Source organism: Gymnoscopelus braueri (genome assembly GCF_963280865.1).
Source record: "Gymnoscopelus braueri genome assembly, chromosome: 4".
In the NCBI taxonomy this organism is placed as follows: Eukaryota; Metazoa; Chordata; class Actinopteri; order Myctophiformes; family Myctophidae; genus Gymnoscopelus; species Gymnoscopelus braueri.
In genome coordinates, this window is record NC_137605.1 from 20,223,055 (window position 1) to 20,240,903 (window position 17,849).

Sequence of the window (17,849 nt, forward strand, 5' to 3'; positions counted from 1 at the left end):
TCAGCGAATCGTGTATCTGACGTAGGGCACATCAACATCTTCATCCTCAACGTTGTTGCAGAACAGGTCAAACACCAGGGTTCTCACATGGTTACCCAACGTCCTTTTGGACACTTGAGACACTATCTCGGTCATCGGCTGCCCCAGTCTCTCTGTGAGTTGGGCAGTTGGCATAGGAGGAAAGTCGGTGTAGAGCCTGGACACTCCCTGACAAAGCATGGTGATCTCCAACTTATGCTCATTCCTGAAGTAGTCCAGGAACTGGTTGAGTGTCATCTCTTCACCGGTGGGCTGCATTCCGTTGACCTCAAATCGATCCCATAACGTCCAGTCGATCTCATAGTACTTCTGGCTGGGAGCAGCGATGGGATCGGAGAAGGTGAAGAAAGGGAGTGCCAGGTTCATGAAGCTGTTCTTGAAGGACTCCAACCTTTTGTGTCCCTGCACAATCTTAATGAGCTCCAGACACACCAGGCCTACCACAGAGGCTGTGGTGGTGGCGATGGCAGGGATGATCTTGCCAGCGATCAGTTTGCTCTTTTGCCTGTCTGCAGCGGCAATGTCATAGTTCCCTGCCCTCAGGTTGGACGCCGCCACAATGAAGTCCATGTGGAAGTTAGTGTCGTCATCCTTCTCAAAGTAGACGGGTTTGAGCTTGAACTGGGAGGAAGACTTGGAGAATGGGAGAAGAAGAGTCTTCAGCTCATCGAGTCGGGAGTCGTCAACAGAGGCAATAGCACTCTGCGACTCTTCATCAGAAATTTGGAATTTAACTCCACCAGAGCAAGGAGTGAAGGTCGGAATGCTGACCTCCTGCAGGATCTTGGCCACTTCTGCACGGTCAGTGCTGCCAGGAAAACCATATGTCTGGGCAAACAGGTTGGCTGCTGCCATTACATAGTCCATGTGCAGGTCATTGCTAGTGCTGAAGTCTAGGGGATGAGGACATCTCTTGGGGCCAGACCAGAAGGGGGCACCAGAGGTGTTGAGCTGATCTGGGGGGAAGCTGTGTAGTAGTTGACGGATGTTGTTACTGTATTCAAACTGCCAGCGGTTGCGTGCCCAGGCTACACAGTCAGCCCAGTTGCGGGGACAATCCGAGACAAGGCTCTTGTGCACAGATTCCAGCAACTCCAAAGCCTGAGCTCCAGATAGTTTAGTGTCTCTGAAATTGGGATCTGTTAGGTATTGGATGGCATTTTCTGGTGGCTGCTTGAATAGTTCATCAATCTGCTCACGGGCCCATTGGAGTGTGTGTTCAATGGCATTTGGGAAATTCTTGAGGGTGCATATGGGGATGGACTTCTCTGGGGGGTCATGGCTGGAGCTGTAGCACTCTGTGAGGAAGGGGATGACCACCTGCACGTTGCCCTTGGTGCCCAAAGTACCAGACTCCAGCAGGGGCTTCTGGTAGTACACACATCGTTGGTCCATATACCGACGGCCCTCAACATTGTCCAGTGCATTGGCCACGCCGTCAAGGCCCTCAAAGAAGCCATCATCATATATACTCTCAGTGTCTGATCCCACCCTGTTCTGGTGACTTGTGATTTTCATGGATGGGTTCATCTGCTTTACGGCTGCTGCCGCCGTCTCACTCTTCATTTTGGTGACATCACAGGGTCTGAAGAGGAACTGTCTGTTGAGGTTGGACTTCTCTATGGCGTCCATGTCTGTTACAATGACCTCACCGTCCCCGCAAGCTAATCCCATCATGGCAAAATTCTTCATCAGCTCACAGCCAATGGCGCCGGCCCCAACCAAGAAATAGTGCTGTTTTGCAAGTGCATCCTGGAGCTTGGTGCCAAAAACTGCAATCTGGCCATCATAACGACAATTCCTAGGAGTGCATTCCTCCTCTGGGAGCACTAGGTCTTTCTCTTCTGGCAGACACTCCAGGGCATCAAAGTACAGCCACTGCATAATGGGCATAAACTTTCCTGTGCACGCCTTCATCACTTCCTGTGCGGCCAGTCCACCAATGAAAGCGTTGACGGGTGCCAGGTCACCAGCAGAGACAAAGGCCATTTTCCTGATGAGAGCTTCATCCAGCTGCTCCACTTTAGCTGACCCCGTCTGGGCAGAGTTCACATCTTTAGCCAATATCACTAGCTCATCACCGTCAGCCTGGTTCCAGGGCTTGGGGAGGCGGCTGTTTCTCTTCTGGAAGGTGTGGAGAGCCTGGAAGGCCACGTGCAGCTGTCCTGGACGATCAAACTTGGCAAAGTCTGTCATTGTAAACTCTGGCTCAGCCATGGAGGATGAGAGAGATTTGAAAGAAATATTTTTGGGTATCTTGACCTGGGAGACAATCCCCCCTCTCTCGTAATCAGGAAAGTCAGTTGTGTCACAGATACTGAAGGTGTAGGGACCTAGACAATTTATTTCAATGGGCTGGCAGCTGTTGAGTTCCTTCATACCCTGAATCTCGGTGAAGGTGACATAGTCTCCACTCTCAAACCCATGACGAGCTTCATCCAGACATGTCACAACACCAGCTTCATCCTTTGTGATCATGGCGATCATGGCACTCAGAGGCTGCTCTCCGTTGGTGTCATACACCACCATGTCCTCGCCAAAGTCGCAGAACAACTGGCCAAACAGTCCCCGTGTGTCTGCAATGACCAGCTTGATTCCTTTGCTGTGGCAGAGTTCACCTACATGCTGCTGCTCCTCCAGAGTGGAGTTAGTCAGCACTACCACCTGGAATTGAGTCAGGTAGTCCTCTGTGAGCGCCCCGGTGTAGGCTGCCACTGGGACATAGCTGTTGAGCTCAGCCAGACGAGACTGACTCACCTCTGCCCTGTTCTTACCCAGGTCCTCTTTCCGCAGGTAGAACTGTGAGGAGAGGTCTCTCCACTCTGCAACACCCTGGTCGTGCACAGTGACAGATTTGACTCCTCCCAGGATGACATTCTTGGCGATCTCCACTCCAAGCCCTCTCATGCCAGAGATAAGGACATTGGACTTCTGCATGCGCTTCATAGCATCCAGGCCCAGCACGTAGAGCTGTCTGGAGTACAGGCCTTCATCGATCTCAGCATCACTGCCATTCTGAGCCATGCTGTCGGCAGGTGTGTGGGACAGTTCAGTTCTGACAGAGTTAGAGGAGGAGCAGTGGGAACCCGTTTCCATCCCTGTTCCTGACAAGTTAAGCTTCTTGGACGATGAGGTTGATGATGTCTGAAGAGGTCTGTGGCAGGATCCTATTGGTCTCGGTGACTTTTCGTGAAGAGCTGGCCAGCTGTTATCTGCAGCACGTTTCATGACAGTCCGTTCAAAGCAAAGCAGTCCCATGATCCCGTCTCGTTAATATATTGAGAGGCCTGTGATGTGATGTAGTGTGACGTCACCAGCCATGCCCATAATCAGTGGGGATAAGCCTGCGAGAATAGGTGTCTTTTCAAGGCAGCCTTAAAAGAGTCCAGTTTTGGAGCATGGCAAATCTCCATTGGGAGAGAGTTCCACAGTGTGGGTGGGGGCTGCCACATTGAAGGCTCTGTCCCCCAAGGTTCGCTTGCTTGTTTGGGGGATAGCGAGGAGGTCCAAGTCTGTGGACCGCAAGTTCCGTGACAGAGGACGTTTATGGAGTTTATGTACTCTGTTACAATTAAAAGGCCTGTATTCAAAATTGTACTTTAATAAAAGTCAAAAATATAGTATCTATTTAATGTGTACAAACGAGCAGCATTTTGTCCAGGTTCCATATTAGTAGATTTACTATAGTCTAGTAGTGTGAAACTTTCAAAGTGGTCAACCCGGTTCGTGGTACAAACCAGGATCCCATAAGCTGCATTAACCATTCAATACATAGGACCGCAATGGAAACAAGTCCTCAGGACTTTTTTGTGTTATCCTTTTAGCCCAAGTGTATGACTGTGCCCGTACAGTTTGCATTTCTGTCTAATAAAGTATTCAATCAATCAATCAAAAACTTGCCAAACTTGTCAAAAGTGCCAGGCCGTCCAGTGGGCACCTAAACTGTTCTGGTTACCCGTATATGTATGCGTATTTAACATTGTTTACAAATGGGCCTTTAGTGTGTCCTCTGTGAAAAGTACTTCACAAATCATGCCAAGCAGCCAGCAAGTAAATACATATAAAGCTTAAATCCTATCGGTATCATATGTTTGGCTCAATAGCATGTGGGCACATAGTTACAGCTGGCATCATGGGTTTTGTTCATGACTTTGCATTGTCATTCGCAGCCCCACCCCTACAGTCACATTAACACAAATGGCATAGAAATAATCACATATCATGATTAAACTTAAATCACTGACTTCTTGCATGTGTGACGGGAAAATGTAGATAGATACATATAATATTTTTTACATTACTGATGTGTCTTAACAACTTCCTTGCATGTATTTTTTAAGTGTCCAAATGTACGTGGTGGGGGGGGGGGGGGCCCTAATTGACTGGTCTGTGAACCTGTGTGACATATGCATACAATTGAACATGAAGATGTGTAATATGGCTGTAGGCACCCATGATTATATTATGTACTGTTTTTTTTTTTTTAAACTAACTCTGATGCTGTAATAAAAAGTGTTGAGCCTTTGTGGTGGGGCTCAGTTAGACTGCAAGCATAGGTGAACGTTCAATACATTACCAAAAGACAGTTCTCTGTTTGTGATACTTTATTGGTACTATTTTATTCTCCTTTAGTTTTTTCATTTTTACTTGATAATTCTAAATTGCATTACATACCAACGCACTTAAATGACTGAAAAATTCCCTTCACTGCAGTCACAGACAGCATATTTGAACTGAGTACATTTCGATACCTCCACCTCATACTTTCTCTATGTAGGGGAAATAGAACATTAGAAGAGAGTGAGAGAAGTCATTATGGACTATTATTACCGATTGCAATAACAACAGAGGAAGAAAAACAATGCTTCATTTGTGATTGATAATAATGCTTGAAAATAATTTACTGTTGCATTTTGTACATCTTCGACAGTTGGAGGAGTAGTTGATGAATGCATTGTATGTTCCGTCTTCACAGGGCACACATTTGCTCTTATAGCCCTCTGCTGGACACTCTTCCTTTAGTTTAAAAGGAACTTGTAAAGCAGCAGTTGAAGACATTAATCTCTCCAATAGTCCTATCTCAAATGTTTTTTAGAACTAATGTGATAAAGCAGGGTTTTACCTTTGGGCAGAATAGCAGAATAGAGGTGATAACCCTGGATTTACAGGGTCTCACAGCCATGCCATAGTTTATTAAAAAAAAGTTTTATGTCCAGTGTGATATTTAGGATGGGATAAATGTAGATGGAAATCTCCAGTTTGTGCAAATGTGCTCATTTGGAGGAGTGTTTCAGTATTGCCAAGTTAAATGACTAAATGTGCAACACAACTTTATATTTGCACGATTTTACATATTTCATTATGCACTCAAAATGTGTGATTTTCGTTCTATTTGTAAAAGGCAGAAATCATTGTTGTTAATGTGCATACAAAGTAATATAATGTCCTGTCTGTCTTACAAGCAGTAACCTAAGTACTTCTGATGTTTTAAAAGTCAGCCTTGACTTGTGCTTACATTTCATAACCATAGAAATTACACAATTATATTACAATATACAGTAGGCTACTAACAACAATAATATGGAGTGGGCAGGAAGGTAAATAATTTGTCCCCCTTGGTTTTGTTGAACAGATGTGTACAGCAACGTGCAGTAGAATACATCACAGTACCTGGATGGCACTTGTTGCAACAGATCCCATTGTCAGTGAGATAATCCCCATGACTGCAGGTGTTCTCTAAAGTTTGTGATGAAGGCACGCCCCAGGTGAGGACTAAATACCAGCATTGAGTAGCCCATTTACAATCATCCAGTGTCCTACTTGAATGTTAACCGCAGCTACAATAATGATGATAATAGCAGAATTGCATTATTATTATTATTAAATAATACTAATAATGATTTATAATTGTTATTATTATTTTACTAAATATATACTAAATATAAAATATTATTATTACATTATTAGAATAGATCTGTGGATTAAGCAGATTGTAATTAGACATTTCTCGCCAAGAAGATTAATGTGTCAATAATAGGGTCTTTTTTCTTCCATTCCATTTCTTCCAATTCCATCCATATTCTCTTGACAGCTGTTACTCAACTCACTGAGTCCCTTCGCAAGTGTTGGGGAGTTTAACTAAACATTGTCAAACTAGTTTAATTACATTTTTGTCAGTTTGCTAGTAGTAGCTATTAGGGCTGTAGTCGAGACCACCTAAAGCGAGTCCAAGTCAGTACCAAGTCCGAGGGGGGGCGAGTCCGAGTCAAGACCGAGTCCGAGAGGCCAGGGAGGGGGTCGAGTCCGAGTCAAGACCGAGTCCGACGGGAGGCGAGACCGAGTCGAGGCCGAGACCGACCGGAGGCGAGACCGAGTCGAGACCGAGACCAGATTTTTTTTTTTTTCTTTTTTTTTTTTATAGAAAATGTTCAAATCAGCCTCATGGTGGCGCTATGACAGGCCACAGGAAACTTTGCACACTCCCTAGAGGCCAAGGAAAAACCCTTGCCCTGCATTTTTCACATCTGCCTGTTAGAGCGCCACCAGGAGGCTGACTTTTGTAAAACAAATTTGTTGCTATTACTCCTTCAGATTCTATCCAAAAATCACGCAAATCAGTACACATTATCTCTATAGTCATGTGATCAAGACGGATGTGTCCGATATTTCATATTGCATCCTAATTTGCTAACATTAGCTTCCAAAGTTTGCAGGATAGATCAGTTTGGAACAAAATGCCTCAAATCATGAACGCAGCATGCGATTTCCGTGAAATTTTCCACACACATTCCCACTAGAGAGGAAGAAATGCCGCCCTTTTCACATTGGCCTGTTATAGTGCCACCAGGAAGCAACAATAACCTACCTGACCTGGCGGAGACCTGTGCTCCGAGGAGCACTTTTTCTAGTTTTGTTTTGTTTTTATTTTGACATTTAAAACATTCTTTGCATCTTTTAATGAATGGCAGAGCAATTAGCTATTTAGTTATTTTTACTGAATTAATTACATCTCAATGGTAAACCTCCTAGACCAAACAACAATGACCAAATTGACCAATGAGCCATTATCATACATTAATGTTCCTTACAGACAGAACAATGAAAACTACTCCCCTTTAATGACAAGGAGCCATCATTACATAGCACATCGATATGTGCTACTTTAATGACTGAATTACATGTGAATGGTAAAGTTATTGACCAACCAAGTCTCACACCCCAGCAATGAATCAGTGTTTCAAACACTGGTGAGACATTCGATTTAAACGCACTGTCATTCAATATGCGTTTGCATCTTCAGTTTTAAAATATGTAAACGTCATAATAACAGGCTACAGTAGTTATATATATATTTTTTTTAAAGCAGATCTACAAGCTCACAATGCGTCCCATGACGCATTGTGACCAGGCCTGGAATTTCATCATTTTAGGCCAGGGGCAAGGCCACTTGGTCTTTTGTCATTTTCTAGGGCACAATGGCCAAATGTCAGGGCATTTTTTTAAAAGTCCACGGACATAATTAATTTAATTTGAAGGTTAAGGATGATTTTATTTTAATATAGTAAAAGAATAGTATAACTATCTGTGTAATATAACCCATATTGGCAAATGACCAATATTTGTACTAAGTTATATTGGTCTCAATATTTCTCACATTCAGCCCTGGACTTCACTGACTGAAGTAGGGGTCATATGAATCACATTAGATTCACAGATTTTATGTATTTTCCCCACAAATTATTTTCATTCAAATTAAATGTGATTAAACTTGCACTAACAATGACTTTAGTTGATTTTGCACTATTTAAAATATAATATTTCTTAATTATTAATAATTGAAGCTTGTAGATTGGCTATTTTCACCAGTTTTTAAATAATAATAAAAAAAAGGAACATACAAGGTTTCCACTCAACAGCGACGGTTCTGTATCAGTACATGAGTCAGTTTTAGCATATTTCATTCTAATTGGCTACGATGACTGCCTATGAATTTTATGGCCTGGGTAGGTAAACCTGGCCTGGCGGAGATATGCCCTGTAGCGCACAGCAGAACAACAGGTGAAGGCAATGAACTTAAACAAGGACTGTACTGCACAGCAAAAATTGCTCAAACTATGTCAAACTGTCACATAGCTGAAATAAACTTTCCATTTAGATCATTGTTGACAAACAAACAGAACATGGATGTTGTTTGCAAAAGGATTATTTATTTCTTGTCCATTTGTTTGTGAGGTGAGATCACAGCTTCTCTCTACTTTTGTGTGATATTGATAGCCTATAACTTTGAATTTGTTTGCAGTTCATTTCTATTGCTTACTGGATATTAAGACTAATAATTTTGGGATTTCGCTGTATTTTGTCAAATGTATTAATCTATATTTTTCTGTTGATCAAGCCTCGGGTTTTGTGATTAGATGCGCACACGCGCTGTCAGCCACTGGCAATCAATAATGTGCGCAAGGAAACCTTACTGAAAGCCGTCTCTAATCATCTTTAGAGAATCTCGTTTATTAAAACAACCACAGGCTACACAGTGAACACACAATAAATAAATAAATAAACACCTGGAAAGCTTGCGCTGTTAATGGAAATAATTTAAAAATAATATAAACTAGAGGGACATGGCAGAGTGTGTTCTGCTGCTGCTGCTGCGCTGTCAACCACGAGATGATGCGCTCCAAGACAGCTGTCCATAAGCGCCAGACAGCTCTCTTAGAATGTTAATGTGAATAGGCTCCTCATAATATGGGTATAATAAAATTATTTCATTGCATTGTAGTGACTTGGTCTTGGACTCGAGTGGACTCGGTGGGGGCAGAGTCCCGAGTCCCTTAGTCCGAGTCCGAGTCAAGACCGAGTGAAATTATGGGCGAGACCGAGACAAGACCGAGTCAAATTATGGGCGAGACCGAGACAAGACCGAGTAAATCAAAAAGCGGTCTCGAGACCGGTCTCGAGACCGAGACCGGTCTCGAGTACTACAGCCCTAGTAGCTATAGAGTAGTAGCAGTATCAGACTGTGACTTAAAGTGAGAGTGTGTGTGTGTGGGGGAGGGAGGGTGCACTGGGGGCAAAATGCAGTTAAAAATAGGAAAGTAGTCTGAAAATGCATGTCTGAGCCTAAGAAGGCTTGATTTAACCACTTTCCCACGGTCGTAGAATATCAATATTTTTTACAGTACTCTAAATGTATTTTTAATATGAAGGTATGATTTTTATATTAAATCAAACTAATTATTATAATCATGTCATAGATCATACAAACATTCACATACACTTTCCCTAACGTAATGGTTCCTTCCAAAAGTAGTGCAACAGCAGATACATATGTACACAGCAATCTGTTGTGCATCAATGCTGGAGGAGATTTGGCTACAGCTTATTTAACTTTGAAACACTTCTGGGGTCATATTAATGAGTGAACCCCAGACAGTTTTGAAGTTGCTTGATTCAATAGAAAACAGGTTAAAGAGAACACACTGAATGAATGAATGAATGAATACATAAATGTAAGTAAGTCGGAATAGAAAGGCTTATTGTTGGTAACACCTACCATCACTTGCCACACCCAAGTCATGCTACTCATAAGCTAAGTTAGAGATCGAACCCAAGACCTTGTGGTCCTAAGGTGAGAGCGCTACCAACTGAGCTACACTGGACACATATATGCTGGATTTAGCTCATTTCCATCCGTAGTCCCATACAAAGACACCAGTGACAACATGACAAATATAGGAAAACAACATTCAACTGCCTACAAATAAATAATTCAAATACCTTACCTAATTTAAACCTAGCAAACAGCATATCATAACATATCAAACATATCTGACATCTGATGTAAGCAAATGTTCACTTGCTGAGGGACAGCCAGTAACAGTGTGTGTGTGTGTGTGTGTGTGTGTGTGTGTGTGTGTGTGTGTGTGTGTGTGTGTGCGTGTGTGCGTGCGCGCGCGCGCGCGCGCGTGCGTGCGTGCGTGCGTGCAACAACTCTCCACCTCGCTGTGGTCACCCTCTTCTCAGTGTAATGATCATGACACTGGATGAGATCGCAGCATATGAACACAGGACGTAATTATCTCATAAACCATATAAATATAATTTATGAATCAATTACAATATAATAATACATACATATAGATATATATATATATATTATTATTATTGAAACTTACGTCACTGTAATGTAACGTGAGTTCTTGGACAGGTTTATATAAATGTCATTTTAATCAGAGAGAGATAATCTTTAACTGGTTGGACAAAAGACACCAAACATCATTACTTTCCTTGTTACAATAAAATTGGGTTTATTCAGACTTCACCGTTACAAGTATTTACAAAGCAACGCTTGGGAAACAGAAACTTTAGACCCTGGATAGGGGCCTGAGTCCGGAGACTCTGGATTTCGGGAGAAAGGTACACAGGCGCGCTTTAAAGCCCAACTTGGCACTGGTTCTAGCGAGTGGTCTCAGAGTTCGGGAATCTCAGTGCAAAGGCAATACTGAGTTGGCGTCGACGGTGGCGGAGGCCGGGTCGCCGAGTTGACCGCGGTGATGTCCTCTTGGAGAAGGGCGCACTGGTGCTCTTTCGGTGCTCGCTGCCGCGGGTAGACGAGAGTGAGGCCGTGGTAGGCCTCCGTGCTACGGGGACTTGTGTGTCCCTTGGATCGCGTCGTTGGTTGGATGGAGCCGACAGGAGGTCCCGTGTTGAAGAGCCCTAGGAAGGCTGGTTAACCCTCCTCGTCCTTGGTTGGTGATGGGAGAGCCAGGGAGATCATCCCTTGGCGGCTTTGAGCCAAGAGTGTGGTTTGTGAAGAGCCTTTATGCCCCAAAATGTCTTTGAAGTGTTTCCAAGTCCTCTCTATATGTAAATTCCTTATCTGCTGTGGGATTGCTGACTCTGAGTCACCGGGGGGGAAGCAGACCCTTCAGTGGATTTTATGACCGAGATCAGCCATGGGCCCCTTGGTTCATGCCCAGGTCACTTCTACACACCAAGCATCTGGAAATACAGCATAGTACTACATTTTCACATTATTGTCCATTATTGTCCACATGTCTCTCCATGAGGTCACGTGTAATGTCTTCTTTGTGGTGAAAACATAATTTTCCATGCGCTCAAAAAGAGGGAGAGGGGAAATGTCTCTGTGGGTGTGTGTGTGTGTGTGTGTGTGTGGGGGGGGGAGTTCACAAAGGGGGCAGTGTGCCTTGTGGAGGTGACGGCCATCTGCCTGAATGATCTCCAAGGCCTGCTTTCTAGCAAGATCTGCCGTTCCTTCCTGGTTGTCATCTTTGATGTCAGGATGGGGGAGAGATAATGGGAAATTCCAAACAGCTCTTTGGTGAGCAGTCTGGATTTTATGGTTTGTCCGCAACGTCTCTCGCTGTTATCACCGTGTCGATTACAAACCCCCATTTAGGCCAGCGAAGGTCGGACCGCAGGTCCAGGGTCTTCTGCTGGCGTACCAGAATTTCAGCGACTGGATAACAGGGAGAGAACACACAGCGTGGCACACATTCCATCTGGCCTTCTAGGGCGGCCACCATTAGACTTGGCAATAACCCTAAGGCGACACTGCTATAGTCTAGTGGCATGCATCCTACGTAAAGGCACAGAGGTGAAAGGACAGAGAGAGAGAGAGGGAAAAGAAGGTGTTCTTTCTCTATGGGATTCTTAGCCCGCCGGGCTTGGCTGTTGGCTAAGAAGGTTCTAATGGGGCCAAAAAGAAATCAATAAAACCATGCTGATATCAGGACCGTCTGTGTCCTAGAACCGGGGGAGTTAACTCTGGCCAAGGCCAGTGTTTACACGGTATGACATGGGGTTCTGAATCTCTATGGGGGCCCAGTAGAAGAGAAAAACAGAGAAAGAATAAAAACAAAAACATAGTGCCAATGAGACATTAGCCCAACATCTAACTGAACCTACAGGGTTTTCTTTGAAACCTAACAGGTGGTTTTGAGTAGGGCCACACTCAGTATGCGCTAAAGTTTTAGTTTGCTTGCCTTTCCGGAGGAAAGGGGAAGATCGCATGCTGGGATTTTTATAACAGTAAAACAAGAGCCCGTTTGGGCGGGTATTGCACCCAAAATTACCTTTGACTTAAAGTAAACTAAAATGCAAAAGAAAAATGTCTATAAAAGTGTAAGAATAAAATGCCAAAGCAAAATGTATATAAAGGTTTTTTTTTTTTTTTTTTTTTTTAAACAAAATACAACACACACGGCGGTCATCCCACCTTGTGGTGGGAAGGTAGTCATACTTCCAACAGGCTTGGGCCTTGTTGGTGTCAAGATAAAGGTCGGGGTTGCTGTCATTGTGGGCCACCACGTCTGGCGTGGTAACCCTGACGTATGTATCGTCGTGCCCCCCCTTAGGTTGGTCACGTTTTATGAATGATAATGAAAACCATTTTTCAACATTTGACACAAAGTTTGAGAAACCTATGCGCAAAAAGTTAAAAATATACCGGACCCCCCTGATGTTTTAGATGAAACACGAACTATTGTGAAGTGGTGTCATATGAAGCATACGTTGGAACAAAGTGATTAGGTTCTCTCAAATTCTTGTCGTCACGGGCTGGGCTTTGCCATCGTGATTCTCTGGGGACTTCAGCTGGGAGCTGTTGTACCAACTCAGGGAATCCAGGTCTTGTCCCAGAGTTATACCGTGAGAGCGAGCGACCGCGGTCTGGACTACGATCTTGGGAGGAGGGACGATCGCGGTCGTATGAGGGGGAGCGAGGTCGGCTCCAGGAGGGAGACTGGCGGTCGCTTCTCCTATACTGATCATGGTCGTCTTGCCTTTCATATTGTTCCCAATCGTTTTGCTCTTGATGTGAGGGGTAGTCACCCGGTCCGTTGTTGGACCTGTCTGTGCGAGGGTGCCCCCCCTCAAGTTCAAGGCTTTCTATTGGGCATACCGTATGGTCTTGGGGTTTAGTGCGATCTCTATCGAACGCTTCTCGGGCCAGGTTGCGGAGCTTGTTAGCTTGCGTATGTCTCGGTTCGACCCCAAGGGGAATTTGCTTTTTAATGGAAGGATGCAAATTACTTAAGAACAAGGCTTTAAAGTATTCGTTTTCTTCCATATTGGGTAGATTTTGATCGCCAAAGTACGCTCTACGCAGTTTTGCATAGTATACGTTAATAGGTTCGTCCTTTGAGTGGCGAACTCCTATGGCGGCGGTAATACCACTCTTGCTTTGGTGGTCGGCAAATTCCTCGATAATTGCCGCACGTATAGCCTGCCAGTCTTGGCGGGTTTGTTCTGTCTGCCGTCTAACAAAACTGCTGACCTCTCGGTTGGAGGTTAGCGTAATGAGTCTTAATTTGGTTTCAGACGTGACAGGGGCATATTCTTCTAAATGGTAGTCAATGTCCTCCAAATAGGTGTAGGTATCCACGTCCCCATCTGTTGTGGGGTTAAAGCGTGGGATAAATTTAGCAAGTTTTTTCAGATCGTCAGTGGTTAGGTGTCGACCGGCTGGGTTAGCGCGAGGTGACACCGTTCCGTTTCCTGACCTTGGGGGAGTACCTGTACCGTGTGGCACTGGCTGGGTTTGCCCTGGCAGGCTCAGGCCGGCTTGCCCGGAGGGGAGAGGCGCCTCATACCTTTGGACAGTTGGTGTTACAGAGGGTGGAGGGTGGCTCCCCGTATTTGGAAAGGTTTGACTACCATTTAGCAGAGCGTGACCTGGGCTAGTGTACATAGGGTGGATCCCCGGTAGGGGAGCCGGGGCTCCGCCTGACGGGGGAAGTACTTCTCTCCCTGGCGGGAGAACAGTGTCCCTATGTGCTAGTCTAGTCAAGTCATGGCTGGCAATTTGGCTTTCAATTTTTAGGCTAGTGACCTGGTGTGTGGAGACTTCCAGATCATGTCTCAATTTTGCAATTAGAGTGTCCGTTTCTGAGATGTATTTATGCCATGCCTGCCTTTCCTGTGTAAAACCATGTATTTCCGCCCTTAAGGACCCCATGAGGCGTTCTCTGACAGTTACCGTACCCTGGGCGACGTTTACGTCATTCCGCAGGTCGCTAATTTGACTTTGAAAGTCAGTGTTATCAGTTTGAACATCCAGGAGTGCTTGGGTTAGTCTAGTTTTCACTAATTGTCCTTCAGAGAGGCGGTCTTGAAGGTCGAGCGCCTCTGTTTCTAGCTGAATTATCCTTGCGTCAGCGGGACCTGATTGTCCAGGCCCTGCGCTGGGGGAAGGTGGAGTTTGTTTTACGGCTAATTCCATCGTTGCAATTTGGTTTTTTAGCTGTACTATTTCCTGCTCAGCTGTTGTCAGCAAAGCAGCTTTACTTTCCAAATCCTTTACCTTGTCCTGTAGCTCATCGACCTGTTTCACAGAGGCCATCTTAATGGACAGGGCGAAAGGAGCGACTACTAGGGTTCGGTATTTGGTCCAAATACGTTCAGCTAGTGTTAGCTATTACTTTGGACAAAACTAGAAGGAGTGGTACATGCAGCAATACTGGTGAAGTAACAGTGGAATTGTACTTAGTAGGCCGTGTGAAGATGAGACAAGGTTTCCCTGATAATTATTTTGAGGTGTTTAGCTTTGTTTGAGACCTACAAATTTAAGAGGGATTATTAATCCCAGGTTCCTTAGTTTAGTTTATTTATTTTTTTAAATAAACGTTTATTCGGTTCGAATAGTAAAGTATCTTTGATTGAGAGAAAAGTCTTTGAAGGTTCCTTTGGGTTTTCCCCAAAATAACCGAGATTAAAAGAGAGGAAAAAAAATTTTTCTTTAAAATTTGGAAAAACTAATCAGAGAGAAGTGAGAAAAAGTATGAAAAAAAAAAAAAAAATCCAATTTGAAAAATTAAAACTTTTTTTTTTTTTTTAACTTTAACTAAATTCAATCTCTAAAAATTAATCCAAAAAAATAATTTGTTTAATCCAAATTCTAATTTTTTTTTTAAAAAAAACAATTATTATTATTTTTTTTTTTTTTTTAAATAATTTTATCCATTTATAGAAATTTCAGAATAAACGTGAACAATCTGCAGAGTATCTTTAGAAACCGGAACATTGAAAAATTTCCGGGAATTATAGCCGAAAATACTCTGCAATCGCCAGACTTATTGTGTTTCTTCTTACAAAGGAACAAAAATTAATAATCTGTTTCCAATTCTGAACTAAGATTAACTTTCCGAATTAAGCAGTTAACTTATTAACCCTTTACTTTAAAACAAGCTAAAACTTTAACTCAGAAAATTAATATGGTCCGTTGGGTTTGGATCAACCAGGCTCTGTCTGTGATTTGTCAACCAAATGACCCAGATGAAACTTTTGTCACTCCGGTTTTGTTTGTCAACTCACAGTCAAACTCTCGCCGATTCGAACGCACCGTTTATAGCTACAACCTCTAAATATAACACTGGATACCAGTCTGTCTTCACACAACGTCACCACAACAGATCTTTATCTCAAGTGAATGTCTCACTGGAGCTCGACTGTAGTGGGGGTGGAGTTCTTAGCTCCACAAAGCCTCTGCCCGTGCTGTGACGTTATCAACGGGGGAGGGTGTGTTTACGCAATCCAAAATGGCGCCAACTGAATTGTCACGAGAGGATCAGTCAGCAGGCTGTACGGGCCCGGCGCTGTTTTTGTTAAAAACACGACTTTCCTTCAGACAGCAATCTCGGCACAAGTTAAATTACGGATCAGTTTGAAGAGAAAAAGGATACGACTGTGGTTATTCCCTTTCTCTTCGTCTGATCTGTAAACTTTTACTGGGATTTTAAGTGACTATTAAGCGCTATAATAGTGATTCACTCGAATTTCCCCTTCTCATGAGACTGTATTAAACTGTCTCAGAGGATACCAAAATTAACAACGGCTTACTTATAGTTATTAACTCATAAGGGTGTCTGTCGCTTGATCGACAGTGCAGCGTGAGTGATACTTGGAGCGTTACTCCAAGAAGTACCCGCACAAAGGAAGCCCACTTTCCCTCAATTCCCTGGCTCTGTGGAGCTCAGAGTTGGTGGAGGAGGAGTCCTAAGCTGCTAGTGTCCGTGGTACGTGCTGTCACGTTGCCAACGGGCGGGGTCTGCTTACGTAATTCAAAATGGCGTTTGCTAGAGAATTTGTGAATGGGCTCTGTGCATTCTGACCAGAGTAAAAAAAAACACACAGCTCTGCCGCTGTCTTTTGCTTCGTAGTCTATCTGTGGCCAAACACGATCCCAGTCTTTCACTCAGCAATCGTCACGAAACCAGTTAAATTACGGACCAGTTTGAAAAATAAAAGTACGAGTATTTTTCTTTTTCTTTATCTGATCTGTTAGCTTTTTAGGATTCTAAGTGAGCTGAAGCATTACAGTAGCGGTTCACTTTGGAGATCCTCGTCCCATAGACGATTTAATAAACGGTCTAAGAGGATACTAGAGTTTATAACAAGCTTACAAAAGTTAATAAATCTCAGTCCAGTTTTGACGTAATTTTACCTTGGTTTAGCTTAGATTTGTGTTAACTAATCTCGCTTTCTCTTCTTATTATAATTACCGGCTCGAGTTAATTACCATCGAGTGTCGGTGTTTATTCATAAATTGGCCATTGGTAAAAACTTTGTCAGAATTTAAAAGGGAAAGGCTCTTTCTAAGTAGCTAGTTTAAAAAGAATATTTTTCAACCTTTTGAGTGCTGGACTCACATTAAAAGAATACTTTTTCTTTTATTATCTCCGGGGGGAAATAACACTCTATTTTTTCCTATTGCCTGACGCACACACTGCCTGCAGTGGGACTCAGGGTTTAGTTAAAAAGAGGGCACGGTAATTTTGCTGACATACATCCTATCCAAGCGCGGTGCGCGGTCTGTTGGTTTTTGCTCTTACTGCTCCCCACGTTTGTTTTCAAACGTAGATGTTTGGTATCATTTGTCAACACAGTCTAGTATTCTCTCTGCTTAAAGACAAAAACCTGCCTCACACGGGGCACCACCTGTAATGATCATGACACTGGATGAGATCGCAGCATATGAACACAGGACGTAATTATCTCATAAACCATATAAATATAATTTATGAATCAATTACAATATAATAATACATACATATAGATATATATATATATATTATTATTATTGAAACTTACGTCACTGTAATGTAACGTGAGTTCTTGGACAGGTTTATATAAATGTCATTTTAATCAGAGAGAGATAATCTTTAACTGGTTGGACAAAAGACACCAAACATCATTACTTTCCTTGTTACAATAAAATTGGGTTTATTCAGACTTCACCGTTACAAGTATTTACAAAGCAACGCTTGGGAAACAGAAACTTTAGACCCTGGATAGGGGCCTGAGTCCGGAGACTCTGGATTTCGGGAGAAAGGTACACAGGCGCGCTTTAAAGCCCAACTTGGCACTGGTTCTAGCGAGTGGTCTCAGAGTTCGGGAATCTCAGTGCAAAGGCAATACTGAGTTGGCGTCGACGGTGGCGGAGGCCGGGTCGCCGAGTTGACCGCGGTGATGTCCTCTTGGAGAAGGGCGCACTGGTGCTCTTTCGGTGCTCGCTGCCGCGGGTAGACGAGAGTGAGGCCGTGGTAGGCCTCCGTGCTACGGGGACTTGTGTGTCCCTTGGATCGCGTCGTTGGTTGGATGGAGCCGACAGGAGGTCCCGTGTTGAAGAGCCCTAGGAAGGCTGGTTAACCCTCCTCGTCCTTGGTTGGTGATGGGAGAGCCAGGGAGATCATCCCTTGGCGGCTTTGAGCCAAGAGTGTGGTTTGTGAAGAGCCTTTATGCCCCAAAATGTCTTTGAAGTGTTTCCAAGTCCTCTCTATATGTAAATTCCT

The 17,849-nt window shown here is 43.7% G+C and overlaps 1 protein-coding gene across 1 annotated transcript; it reads right to left on the reverse strand.

The window, feature by feature from the left end:
- Window positions 1-3,063, reverse strand: LOC308083991 (ubiquitin-like modifier-activating enzyme 1; the record flags this gene model as incomplete). The annotated part of the gene is made up of 1 exon (XM_080426448.1): window positions 1-3,063. One exon carries the CDS (start codon window positions 3,061-3,063, stop codon window positions 1-3), a length of 3,063 nt encoding a protein of 1,020 aa, XP_080282574.1.
- Between the last annotated feature and the right edge of the window lie 14,786 nt (window positions 3,064-17,849).